This window comes from Eurytemora carolleeae, unplaced genomic scaffold (genome assembly GCF_000591075.1).
Source record: "Eurytemora carolleeae unplaced genomic scaffold, Eaff_2.0 scaffold35, whole genome shotgun sequence".
Classification (NCBI taxonomy): Eukaryota; Metazoa; Arthropoda; class Copepoda; order Calanoida; family Temoridae; genus Eurytemora; species Eurytemora carolleeae.
Window position 1 is genome coordinate 187,422 of NW_019396166.1, and position 14,329 is coordinate 201,750.

General features: G+C 34.0%; 1 protein-coding gene across 23 annotated transcripts in view; it reads right to left on the reverse strand.

Moving 5' to 3' along the window:
* The window catches only part of LOC111696970 (uncharacterized), a 59,841-nt gene that overhangs the window by 18,686 nt on the left and 26,826 nt on the right, over positions 1 to 14,329 (reverse strand). For 21 of the 23 annotated variants that reach the window (XM_023466799.1, XM_023466800.1, XM_023466802.1 and 18 more), the window contains 7 exons: positions 13,923 to 14,033; positions 13,688 to 13,782; positions 13,142 to 13,412; positions 12,409 to 12,705; positions 11,589 to 12,312; positions 11,198 to 11,314; positions 26 to 9,601 (listed from right to left, as the gene is read on the reverse strand). In XM_023466799.1, coding sequence (XP_023322567.1) covers positions 26 to 9,601; positions 11,198 to 11,314; positions 11,589 to 12,312; positions 12,409 to 12,705; positions 13,142 to 13,412; positions 13,688 to 13,782; positions 13,923 to 14,033 — 11,191 coding nt within the window. The remainder of the gene's footprint in view (positions 1 to 25; positions 9,602 to 11,197; positions 11,315 to 11,588; positions 12,313 to 12,408; positions 12,706 to 13,141; positions 13,413 to 13,687; positions 13,783 to 13,922; positions 14,034 to 14,329) is intronic. The other 2 variants (XM_023466803.1, XM_023466801.1) reach the window with 2 other exon arrangements.

The window sequence follows — 14,329 nt, forward strand, 5'->3', positions numbered from 1 at the left end:
TGAGCAAGTGCCAACGGTGGGTTACCTTGCACATACTCAAACTTTTTCTCAGGGCTCCTCAGAGGGGTTTGGGAAAGGATTTCCAAAATGGGAGAAATTGTTTCATTAGAAACAACATGTTGAACAGGAGGTGAGGAAGTGTAAGGTGCAATTATTTTAGTAGGAGAAGTTAGTTTTTTATTCAAAACAGGTTCAATGTCAGAGACATAAGGTGTGAATTCTGCACTTGTTGCTTTAGAAATCTCAAAAATATCTGGACTTGCACTAGAAGGAATATCGGATTCTGATAAGTTTCCCTTGTCTGGTGAGTCAGATCTTAGATCATAGGAAGTAGGTCTCTTCAACTGTGTAAATGAAGGTTTTCTCTTCTCAAACTTTGAATTGTCAGTGTTTAAAGGAGAATGTGTTCTGTATTGTGCAGTAAAGGTCTCTTTTGGGTCAAACTCTGGTTCCACATACACAATTTCCAAACTTCTGGATATGTCATTCTCAGATGAAAAGCTTTCAGAAGTAAGCTTCTTGACAGAAACTGATCTAACAGTTTTTCTTGGGCTGGAGGGAAGAGATTGTACAGAATCAGTAGGAGACAGAGACTTAACAATTGACAAAGGTGATCTAGGAGAACAGCCCAATCTTGAAGACATTTCACTAGAAGGAGAAGCATCAGTGCTTGAAAAATCAGGGTTGTTTAAAGATTGGGATGGCTCTCTTACTACCTCTCCACTAATCCAGAAATTCTTACTTTGCAAACAGTTACAAGATATTAGAGGTTTCATCCATTCTGCAACAGAATTGATTAATAATGAACTCTGGTATTCTGATGAACTTACTGCCTTTGATTCTGGAAATATTTCACCATCATCAATCAAGTTTTCAGAATAAATTTCAGCAATTTCTTTCTCAGAACCATAAATGAAACAATCAAGCTGAGATGTGTAAGATTCTGCAGAACAAGGCGCATCCTTTTCCAGAACTTCCAAATCTCCAACAAAATCTAAACTTTGAAGCCCTCCTTCATTTGTGTCAAGTGTTCTTAGAGTTGTGGTGTCAGGAGACAGCATTCCTAATCCACTTTCTAAATCATCTTCAAATTTTCCTAAACCAAATGTAGGAAAATGCTGTTGTGATAACTTAAAAATGTCTTGATCCTGATTTCCTAAGACAAATTTGTCAACAACTTCAGAGTTTGCATTAAAGTAATCTTCTACTTTTGAATTATCTACTGAAATTTGATCTTTTGTTTTGTTTTTTTCAGCAAAATTGTTTTCATCACAAAATGATTGGACAAAATGGGCCCGGAAGCTTGAAATATTCTCAAAAGGTTGCTGTGAGGTATGCCAATATTTGTTGACTATTTCTGTTTTTTCTAAACTTTGGTTTAAAGTTGGCTTAAATAAATGAGGATATTCATTATAAATAACATCATCAAAAGTTGGAGAAGTTTCATTTTCTGGAGAAAATTTATGTTGAAAAATAACATCTCTTGCCTGAACTATATTTCCTTGGTTATCAACATGACTTTGAGAGAAAGAGTAAGATTCAGTTGTAATGGAATGAGAAGAAGTAAATTCTGTTATATTCCCACAGTTATCTAAATTTGTCTTTGAGGAAAAATAGTTTATATTATCCGTAGTAAGGAGAGTTTTGTCAGCATTCCTTATAGTGCCCACCAATTCCTCAATTTTAAAGGACATATTGTTTTGCAACTTGGAAACATTTTCTAACAGTATCCTCTCTTCATTGGCATCCAATTTTTCAATAATGGATATATCTTCAACTCCAAGATTGGTCATTTGCATGATAACTTTTTCTTCTTCTACTGGCATTTCAGCTTCCTGTTTTGAAATGAAAGTTTGTCTAGATAAAACTGTTTTTACAACTGGTTCATTAATGATAGTTTTATACTGCACAGATAGCTGAATGTCGCCAGACTTTGTATTAGACAAAGGCATCCAAGTTTCTAAAATACATTTATCTTTCACTTCATCAATGCTTAGAATACATTTTCCGAGGCACTGTGAATCTTCATCCCTGTTATCTGCAAAAATCTTGATAGTTAATGTTTCACCAGATCCTCCATCAACACCAAAATGACACTTGAAATCAAATACTATGGTTTCATTATATATTGATTTGAATGACTTTTTGACTTCTGAATCCAGACTTACAGTTACAAAAATATTCAGGGGAACTGGATTCTCCAGCAACAATTTCTTAACGCGATGAATATGCAAAGATATGGTATCCCTCTTCTTATTGTCAATAGAACTTGATTTAGATTCAATGTCAACAGGCTTTTGTTTCTCAGCCTCTATATATGCCTGATCTTTTACAATATCTCTTATTGTTACAAGTTCATCTGTTTCTTGAATTTTTCTAAAACTTGTCTCTTCAGAAGTATTTACTACTGTCAGCTCTTGCACAGATATGGTTTCATTTGGAGAAAAGGAAGAGGAAATATAAAGTTCACCACTTTTAACGTTCATGAGTTCAGCTACAGTAATGTCTACATTTTGCCTTATTAGATCTCCTACATTTAGTACTGCAAAACCCAAAGCATCATCTTTACCAATATCTTCATCAAACACGTTTATGTAAATTTCATCAGAAGAGTTTTTGTCAATTATAAAGCTTACCACAAATTCAAAAATGGGATTTAGATTGTTTTTAACTGTTTTTGATCTATATTTCTTGCTGCCATATTCAACCACAACATATGGATCAGATTTATCAAAAGAATCTTTGTTGGCTAGATTTTTTCCATTGTGAATATTGAGCTGCAATACTCCATCCTGTTTAATATTACGTACATGCTCTTTCTCTGTCTGTTTCTTCCTTTCCAATAGCACCTGAGTGTTTTGGAGGTTCTGAGCTTTGTCAAATTCAAAATTTTCTTCAAACTTCAATTTATTCTCTATCTCCTTACTTTCATGAAGCTTATGTGCCTCCTGAAGTTGTTGATCTATTTCAAGCTCCCATACTTCTTTAAGCTTCTTACTTTTCTCAAATTGTCTTACTTCTTCAATGTTCTGAAATTCTTCCATCATGATTCTTTCGTCAAGCTTCTTGGTGTCTTTGAGCTTCTCAGCTATCTCAGGCTTCTGAATTTCTTTAAGACTTTGAGCTTCTCCCACTGTTTTTGGTTCTAAAAGCTCATTTGCTTCTTTATAAGCCTTTGGCTTCTGAGGTTCTTTTAGAGCTTCCTGGTAACTCTTAGGTTCTTCTTTTTCAGAGTCGATTTCTTTTTGATGGAAAACAGAGGATATATAAAGTTCACCACTTTTCACATTCAACAGTTCAACTACTTTAGTGTCTGCATTCTGCCTGATCAGTTCTTCCACATTTAGAACTGCAAAACCTAAGGCATCATCTTTACCAATATCTTCATCAAACAAGTTTATGTAAATTTCATCAGATGAGTTTTTGTCAACTTGCAGGTCTACTGCAAATTCAAATTTTGGATTAAGATGGTTTTTAACAGTTTTAGATCTGAATTTATGTCTGTCATATTCAACTACAACATAGGGATCAGATTTACCAAAGACATCTTTATTGGCCAGATTTTTTCCACAGTGAACAATAAGCTGTAAGGTTCCACCTTGCTTAACTTCTTGGGATTGTTCAAGCTTTTTATTTTCTTCCAGCATCTGAGCTTTTTTAAAGACCCAATCTTCTTCCTTTATATTTGCTTCTTCAACCTCTTTTCCTTCATCATGCATCTGACCTTTTTTTATCTTCTTATCTTGTTCAAGCTTTTTAGCCTCTGCAAGCGTCAGTGTTTTTTTGGGCATCTGAAGTTTTTCTTTATTACTTTGTTCCAACTTGGAACATTTTATGAGCTCATTTACTTCTGCAACCCTCTGAACTTCTGTTTTTTTACATTCCTTGAGCTCTTTAATATCTTCACTTTCTTCAAGTTTCCTAATTTCTTCAAGGCTTGGAGTCTCATCATGCCTCTGGACTTCTTCTTGCTTTTTATCCTTTTGAATTTCTTTGAACTCCTTTACTTCTTGTTGTTGTTCAAGAAAGAAGTATTCTCCAAGTGAAGCTAATTCTTTAGCAGTGTTACCACTTTCCCCTTCTTGAGTTATTATTGAAGAAAATGTAATTCCACCCTTTCCACACAATAGATTTTCCCTTTTCCTTTCAACTGGATTTGAGTCAACCAACTCAAGGATATTTAAGGCAATAAATCCCATTGCATCATCTCTAATAATGTCCTCATCAAATACATTGATAAATATTTCATCAGATTTATTTGTATCAAAATGAAACTCTGTGTAAAAATCCCAATTGGGGTTAAGATTATTTCTTTCTGTTTCGGATCGATATTTTTTATCTCCATATTCCAACACAACATATGGATCAGATTTACCCAAGGTATCTTTGTTTACTAAATCTGTACAAGAATGAATTGTTAACTGACATCTTCCTGATACAGGTTTAGCAACTGATCCTAAAACATCACTCTTATTATCATCCTTCTTTGCATTATCCTTCATATTAATATTGAGATTCTCTTCAAACTCCTTTTCCATCTTCTGAACTGCTAAGACATCCATGGAATCAAGGGCTTCATGCTCTTCAAATTTAATGGTTTTCCACATCTCTGCATGGTCAGTAGACTTTTCATTTTCTTGTTTGGACGATACCTCTTTAATCTTTAGTTCAATATCCGAATTAGAATTGTCGAAATCCTCTTTCAAAAAGATTGGAGAAAGATCTGGACTACACTGGTCCTCAGTGGTAGTATAACTACCCACATCTTTTTCAACATTTTTCACCTCTTTGGTTAGAACTGGTGAAGGGTGTTCAAACTCTTTGCTAATTTCTTGAACAATTTTACCCTTAGACAATTGGGAACACAAGTCTTTCTCAACTTCAAAAGAGATGACTTCTACATTGTTGTCAAAAATGACATTGAGTTCTCTGTCAAGTTCAAGGTCATCAAACTTGGTTTCAATTAATTCATCTTGTTCATCCGTCCTCAAAATCAAATCTTGGGAAACAACAGTTTTCTGGTGCATATCCTCTCTAATAATTACCTTAGTCTTATTAGATAAAAATGATTCAAAACGGCTGTCTTCATTCTGATATTCCTTAGAGAACTTGATGGAAACGTCCTGCTTCTCTGAACTATGGAAATTTAATATACTTTGACTTAACATAGATGTATTTTCAGGTTTTCCAACATCATCTAGCAACTTTTTGGCTTGATCCAAACTTTTAGCTTCTTCCAACAACTTATCTTCTGTTAGCATTTTGACTATTTCTAGCTTTGGGTCATTCTCCAGTTTTGTACCATCTCCTGGCTTAGTTATATCTGTGGGCATTAATGCTTCATTATCAGCTTTTTGTCTTTGAGGTTTCCAGGCTTCCTTTGATTCATCTTTTTTAAAGTCAATTTCTTTCTCATGAAAAATAGAAGATATATATAGTTCACCACTTTTAACATGCATTAGTTCAACTACTTTGATGTCTGCATTCTGCCTGATCAGATCTCCTACATTTAAAACTGCAAAACCTAAAGCATCATCTTTACCAAAATCTTCATCAAACAAATTTATAAAAATTTCATCAGATGAGTCTTTGTCAACAATTAGGTCTACTGCAAATTCAAATTTTGGATTAAGATTATTTTTAACAGTTGTTGATCTGTATTTATGACTGTCATATTCAACTACAACATAAGGATCAGATTTACCAAAGACATCTTTATTGGCCAGATTTTTTCCACAGTGAATGATGAGTTTCAAAATGCCAACTTCTACTTTCTTCATACTGTCTTCTTCTATAGTTATGCTTTCCACAAGCTTCTGAGTGTTCTCAAGTTTCTGCATTTCTTCCAACTTATATCTTTTGTCATCACTCTGTTCATCTTCTAACTTAATTCTTTCTTCAAGCTTCAGCACTTCTTCTGACTTATTTCTTTTTTCCAGATTCTGTGCTTCTTCAATCTTTATACTTTGTATGTCTTCAAGCTTCTTACTTTCTTCAATCTTTATACTTTGTGTGTCTTCAAGCTTCTTACTTTCTTCAATCTTTATACTTTGTACGTCTTCAAGCTTCTTACTTTCTTCGATCTTTATACTTTGTGTGTCTTCAAGCTTCTTACTTTCTTCAATCTTTATACTTTGTATGTCTTCAAGCTTCTTACTTTCTTCAATCTTTATACTTTGTGTGTCTTCAAGCTTCTTAATTTCTTCAATCTTTATATTTTGTACGTCTTCAAGCTTCTCCACTTCTTTTAACTTATTTCTTTTTTCCAGCTTTTGTTCTACTTCTATCTTCATATCTTGTTTGTCTTCTCTTTTCTTATTTTCTTCAAGCTGCTGCACTTCTTCCAACTTATGTCTTTCTTCATCACTCTGTTCATCTTCTAACTTAATTCTTTCTTCAAGCTTCAGCACTTCTTCAGACTTTCTTTTCTCCAAATTCTGCGCTTCTTCAATCTTTATATGTTGTGTGTCTTCAAGCTTCTTTGCTTCTTCAATCTTTATACTTTGTGTGTCTTCAAGCTTCTTTGATTCTTCAATCTTTATATTTTGTGTGTCTTCAAGCTTCTTTGCTTCTTCAATCTTTATACTTTGTGTGTCTTCAAGCATCTTACTTTCTTCAATCTTTATATTTTGTGTGCCTTCAAGCTTCTTACTTTCTTCAAGCTTCTGCACTTCTTCAAACTTATTTCTTTTTTCCAGCTTTTGTTCTAATTCTATCTGCATATCTTGCTCGTCTTCTCTTTTCTTACTTTCTGCAAGCTGCTGCACCTCTTTTACCTCATTTCTTTCTTCCAAATTCTGTGCTACTTCAATCTTTACAGGTTGGGTGTCTTCTTTCTTCTTTATTTCTCCCAGCTTCTGCACTTTTTCTGCCTCATTTCTTTCTTCCAACTTCTGTGCTACTTCAATCTTTATACATTGAGTGACTTCACTCATCTTACTTTCTTCAAGCTCCTGCACTTCTTTTACCTTATTTCTTTCTTCCAGCTTCTGAGCTTCTTCGATCTTTATACTTTTAGTGTCTTCCTTCTTCTTACTTTCTTCAAGCTTCATCACTTCATCAATCTTTAAACTTTTTTCAAGTTTCTGAGCTTCTTCTAATTTAATTTTTTTCTCCAGCTTCTGCACTTCTTCTATCTTTTGACTTTCTTCCTGTGCTTCCTCAAGCTTCTGAACTTTGTTCTTTTTGCTCTCTTCAGGCAAATGACTTTCATTGATCTTTTTTACTTTTTCAAGATTTAGGGCTTCATCCATTTTGTTATTTTCCATCAGGTTCTGAACTTGTTTTGATTCTTTTTCTTCTTCAAGATTATGGACTTGTCTAAACTTTTGAGTTTCTTTAAGCTTTATTTTTTCAAGGAGCAGCTGAGCTTCTTCAGGATTCTTGATTTCTTCAAAGCTCTCAGCTACTTCAAGTTTGTTGGATTCTTTAATAGTTTCTTTTGGATAAAAGGAAGAGGAAAAATGAATTTCACCACTTTTGACATTCATAAGTTTAACTACTCTGTTGTCCGCATTCTGCCTGATCAGATCTCCTACTGTTAAAACTGCAAAACCTAAGACATCATCTTTACCAATATCTTCATCAAACAAGTTTATGTAAATTTCATCAGATGAATCTTTGTTGACACTCAGGCTCACCACAAATTCAAATTTGGGATTAAGATTATTTTTTACTGTTTCTGATCTGTGTTTCTTATTGTCATATTCTACTATTACATATGGATCAGACTTACCAAAAACATCTTTATTGGTCAGACTTTTTCCACAATGAACTGTAAGCTGTAGGATGCCTTCTGTTACTTCATTAATTTCTTCAAGCTTCAGGACTTCCATTTTCTGACTGTCCTCCTTAATCTTCTGACCTTCAAACTCTTGAGCTTCATGCATATGATCTTCTTCATGCTGCTTACATAGTTTAAGCTTAGGAGCTTCTTCAATCTCCTGAGCTTTTACCATAAGCTTTGCATGTTCAAGTTTCTGAGTCTCAGAATCTAGATTTGTTCTGTCATTTGTATTTTGATCATTTAATTTTTTTTCAGTTTTGGTTGTTAACTTTAAAAGATCTATATCTCTCTTTTCCAGGGATTGCAATGTTTCTTCTGGAATAAATTCCGAAAAAACAAATACTTGTCCTTTTTTGCATCCTTTAAGGTCAACCCATGAGTTCAAATTTGATAACTCCTGGGAATTTAGAGTTACATATCCCAAAGAGTCATCCTTTCCAATTTTTTTCTTGTTGAATATTTCAATGCCTATTTCTAAATTTTGATAATCAGTGATATTTAACTCAATTTGGTGATTCCATTCCGGATTGTTGTTATTTTTTATGGTTTCAGTGCTCTGATGGTTACCTTGGAAACTAATTGTTGCATAGGGATCAGATTTGCTAAAAATGTCCTTCTTCTGGAGATTTTGAGCTTTGACCAGAACAAAAATTAAATTACCCTTAGATGGCCAGACCTCTGTATTTAGTAGACTGTCTTCTTTGTAAGTTTTATCCATTATTTGTAACTCCTTCTGTTCTACTTCAATCTCCACCACTTGCTCCTCTCGGTATGCTTCTCTACCAGGTGTCTCCAGATTTAGTCCTTCATCTTCTGGTAATCCTTTTTCTGAATGTAAACTCTGAGGTCGTTTAGATATCCCTTCAGTAGCCATATCTTCAAAACATTTAGCAAGATCTTCAACACTTCTCCTGCCTTCTACAGAGTTTTTAGTCTGCACTCTCTCTAAAGTTATGTTCTTTTTGAGGCCTGCTTCCTCAGCCATAGGGCAATTTAGTTCCAGTTCAAAGTCTAAGGAGCTTTGATAGCCTATTTCTCTGTTAGTTGGTTCATTAGGAGTTGTGACTTGAGTACTTGTTCTGCTGGGATCAAGATCTCCTTTTTGTGGAGGGGATGTGCTTGCAGAATGCATAGTGTGCTGGGGTGGACTTGAGCTTGCATCCTTAGTTGTTCTAAGCAACTCTGCTGTTCCTCTTACCCCCATAGGACTTGTAGCTTTGTTATCTAAAAATAGTATTGGACTTAGCTGAGCATCACAATGTGCACCATACTGGGTACTTCTACTAGTATTGGATTCTTGCGCAGCTGCCAAGTTATGAGTGGAATCTATACCCTCACTCTGTTCGGGACTGAAAGGGGGCAGGTCATGTCCAATAGAACTTGGACTTAATTCTGAATAATCCATATCAGTGTCAGTAGTAGGCTCACGTAGATCAAGAAGTAGCTTTCTTGTTCTCAATTTGTCTCCAGTTAAGTCCAAACTGCTTATTCCTGTGTCTGTGAAAAGCCCACTTTCAGTTAAAGGGCTCTCTGGTGTTCCAGCAATTTCATGTGCAAGCTTTTGAATCTTTTTCTCTAAAGTTAACTTACTTTCCTTTATTTTTCTTGATATATCAGTTGTCTGTTTTTCTTCACTTGTATGATCAAGGTCATGAACTGTGATTCCAAAGCTTTCTTTTGGATCAAGTGAGATTTCAACACCCTGTTTTAAATCTGTCTCAATAGTGACATAGTTTAAAATTGTGGAAACATTAGGACTGGTAAGGTTAGGACAAGGAAGGGGATGAAGAGAGGGGCTACTGCTAGCTCCAGCAGCTGAACAAGGAAATATAAATGAAACTTTGCTCTGTTTACCTTGTATTTTATTGCCAATACATGTCAATAACTTTAAAATCAAGAAAATTCTTCTTGAAGATAAATAGAACTTAAAGTGATTTTTAAAAAACAAATAATATGCTGAATAAAATCATTATTTTTGTATATATTTTTTCAACTTTATTTTAAAGTTTTTTTGCCACAAACTCTAATTTTCTAATACCTATGATTTTGCAACCCAATGTAGACCTTTGATATTTCCAACCATGAATTCTTTTAGCTCAAATAATCAAAATTTAAAATCATCAGATTGCAAAGATATAGGGATTGGAAAATTGGAGTTTGTGACAAAATAAAAACAAAATTTCCAGTTTTAAATAATTATAAATGATATTTCAGAATATTTAAAATTCCAGATGATTGATAAGATTCAAAATCTCTAAAACTTTAACAGAAATTACGCTAATTTGACACTATTGGCAATAATAAAGAAGAAAAAACTGAAAAGCTCAAATAACTCTGATATTTTACTTTACTGGGTGTTATAGAATAATCAAACTATAGAATGAACTTAAGGATTCAGGGACAGTCTAGGGAGATGTTGATAAAAACATTTTGGCTTGAAGCTTACAATTTTCAAAAATCTGTTTGCAATTTGCATTATAGCCAAAATGTTTTATGAAAAGAAACCCATGAGATAGGCATTGCATAAGAAGATTACAAAACATTGAAATAAGAATATTTTCAACAAATTTAAATTTTCATGCCAGGTTTTCTAAAAAAAGTGAGGGTTTCCTTTTAATGTCTTACGTCGTATAAAATTTCATCCAACTATAAGTTATTCTATACCCCTAATTTTATTTAGGTAAAATATGTAGCATAATTATAGGTGCTGTACAGTGTACATACACATGTCATGTATTGTGCACAATAAAAATAGAAATATAGGAAAGCTTTTTTCTGTTCAGTAAATGTGTATTATAATTTGAGAAAAATAAAAAAGCACTGCAAACCATAAAAGATTGCTCTTCCAATGTCTTTTTGTAAATATAAGTGTACGTATAATACAACGGAACCTAAGGAGGTAAGGTCAGGAGGATACTGAGCCAAGGACAGGGTATAGATCGAGGATAGAACTGAGGTTAGGATGAAACCATACAAGAATTCATATATGGCTTCTTTTTAGGTCATAAGCTTTATTTAATTTCATATTTATGTAAATCATTATAATATTAGTTGAATATTCGGGGTTACTATCAAAGTATTTGTGGTATACTTATTACTTAGACTTCTACTAGGAACAAATTAAATTTAAAATATAATTTAGGTACAATTACAGTACAAAATAAAATTTAAAATATACTAAGGTAAAATTATAGTTCAAAATTAAATAAAGTCAACTAGTTTTGTACTTAAAAAATTTAACTCTGTTTGTAAAACCGATAAACCAGATAATCTCTTAGAATCCGTCTGTAGTTGAATGGAAAATTATACGAACTAAGATTGAGCAACTAATACTTCTTAATTATGAAGACGGAAGAAAGCATTAAATGTTGCCACATCTCCTACTATTAGCTAAATAAGAGGACAGCTTACCTTTAATACCCTTCTTCTCCTTTTCATTCTCCCCCTTGTCCCCCTTGTCCTCCTTGTCCTCCTTGTCTGCCTCATTAACCACAGTTACACCTGCTTCATCCAGTGAAGTTTTGGTGCCTACAATTAAATCCTAAGTTCAAGCGGACAATATAAAACATCATTCAATTGTATTAGAACTAGAAATACAAATTCACAATATGTTACATGTTTAAAATCTAAATTCTTAAGCATTTGGGAACTAAATATATCCGTTTTTGTACATTTGGGAACTAAATATATCCGTTTTCGTACATTTGGGAACTAAATATATCCGTTTTCGTACATTTTGATTATACATTTACCTGTGAATGCAATATTTGGGAACTAAATATATCCGTTTTTGTACATTTACCTGTGAATGCATTATTAGCTCCCAGAGTTGAGTCTGTGGTTTCAATTGTCAAGTTCTTTTCCTCAGAACTCGTCGTTACTCCGTTCTTTGTTTCCTCGTTAAACTTTATTTCTTCTATCATTTCCTCCTTCTTTGACTCTTGAACGACTTCTTTGACGGCAGAGTTTTCTGTTACTAGTTCTGTTACTTCGGACTCATGAACTCTGGTAGACGTTCCAATCCTTGATTCTTGTTTTTGAGCATTTGATGCTATTGATTCTTCTGTTTGTTCTTCCTGAATTGAAGATTTCTGAATTTTTGTTTCTTGGACAAATGACTCCTGAACCGATGATTCCTGAACCATGGATTCCTGGACAACCGACTCCTGGATTGATGATTCCTGAATCATGGATTCTTGGAATGAAGATTCTTGAATAATAGATTCTTGGACCGAAGACTCTTGAATCATAGATTCTTGGGCAGAAGACTCGTGAATCATAGATTCTTGGGCAGAAGATTCTTGAATCATAGATTCTTGGACCGAAGACTCTTGAATCGTAGATTCTTGTACCGAAGACTCTTGAATGATGGACTGCTTGGTCGACTGCTGCATCATGGATTCCTGCACCGAGGATTGATGCTTCACTGAAGATTCCATGGATTCCTGCACCAAGGACTGCTGCACTGAAGATTCTTGAATTTTCATCTCTTGAACATTCTGTTCTGTTGAACTCTTGACGGTTTGCTAAACAAATATATCGTTAGTAAAAAATTTGACTCAGTGCCTTTAAATGTTCTTTAAAATTGTAATCAGAAATGAAATATCAGCAAAAAACCTAACCTTTGAAGTCACTTCATCCAAACTCATCTTTTCCATTTTTCCTTCTACCATAGATTCAATTATCTCCATTTTTGACTCTTTTCTAGTCTCAGAGAAGGACTCTTCATGGGTCATTTTAACCTCATCGAAAGAGTCCTGGATTAGCGATGACTTTTGTAAGGACGAATCCTGGGATGTGGATGACTGCTGCGAGAATGAGGACTCGGTAAAAACCTTCTCTTCTGCTCTGTATTTGATCTCAGTCTCGTCGGAGCTTTCCGTCCTTTCCTCGGAGATCTCTGACATGTGCTTTCGATCCTAGGAACAAGACAAAATCAAAATCTATTTTTTTATTTAGAATTATATACGTACTTTAAGACTATTTATTCAAAGTGTTCTTTAAAGTTTAAACTATACAAGCGACATCACATTCCAGGAAGAGAAACGATTTTATCAACTTTTAAGTATACTAGTTTACCCGCACTTTGTCATAAATTACGATTTTAGCTATTTTTTTCGACCCACTCAACTTAGAATCTCAAAAACAAGCTAATAACATTACCGTGGATCTCCCAAGTTCCCCAATCAAAATTTGAGGCAAATCGTTCTATGGGTTCCCAAGTTATGATCGGACAAACAAACAACTTTATATATATAGAAGATATTATGTGAATTGAATTTAATACTCTGCACAGTTCACATTGCAAAAAAAGTATGGTTAATTTTAATTTATTCAACTAATTTGAACGCTAACCTGATGAATTTCATTTTCATCATAGCTCACATCCATACTGTAGTCCCGCTTCAGGGTGGAGTTTTTCCCACCGAACCCGTTAAGTCCGGCCTTGAAGGTATCAAACCCGTCCTGGAGAAGCTCATGCTCAGCAATATTCATCTCGTCCTGATCTGTAACTTCAGACAAGGAGATCGTGCACTCGTCAATAATGTCCTGTCGACCACAGGATGCAAGCGCACTCTTCAGCGCGTTTCCGGTTGCTTTGTGACCGGCAGTGTTTAACCATAGCCTAACATTTAAATTATTTTAAGCATCTTCGAATATCGATATTGAAAATGATAATGATAATGATAATGATAATGATAATGATAATGATAATGATAATGATAATGATAAAACAAACTGGAAATATACATATTTGTTTTAATTTTAAAGAATGAACATGAATGTTTAATCTGTATAGAATAAAGCTGATAAACAAATATGGCTTCTACTGGATTAGAAGACAAGGGAACAAAAGCAGAAGTAAATATTTTTACTTCCTACACGTTTCTGAGCCCCTACCTAAGCATAACCATAGCCTGCTGTCCTAAGTTGTCAGGATACTCTGTGATGATAAGGTTGATATCCTGATCTTCTATGTCTAGTTCTCGGGCAACCTAAATAATTGGTTTACCATTAATATTTTTTCAAAATATTTTTAAAGAGAATTTTATTTCTTAACTAAAGACGTAGAAATTGATTGTACGTATAGTTTTTCAAGCAAAAGAGGAGGGGGGTGAAAATATAAATAACTAACCTTAACCCAATCTTTACCAAGATGATTGGATATATCTGATATCCTGAGATCCGCTTTCTGAATAGTATTCAACTTTCCGTACCCAGAATCCCGAAGGAAACTGTACTTTTCCTACACAGTCATCAAATATTTTTATTTCTCTTTGATGAAGTATATTTAAATAATGAAAAAAGTCAAGACACCTTTTTTAATCATTATTATTGTTGCAAACAGTCAATCGTTGATGGCACTTTATACTTTTCGTGAACGATCTATCCAATTTTTAGGGGAAAATTAAAGGATGAAAGATAACACATGATTGAATGAATGAATCACAACTAAAGATGATTAGATGAAAATATGTAATGGCAAGAATGAGAATTTCAGATGAAAGTAAATGACGGCTTAGGGTGAGAATAAATGAGAAT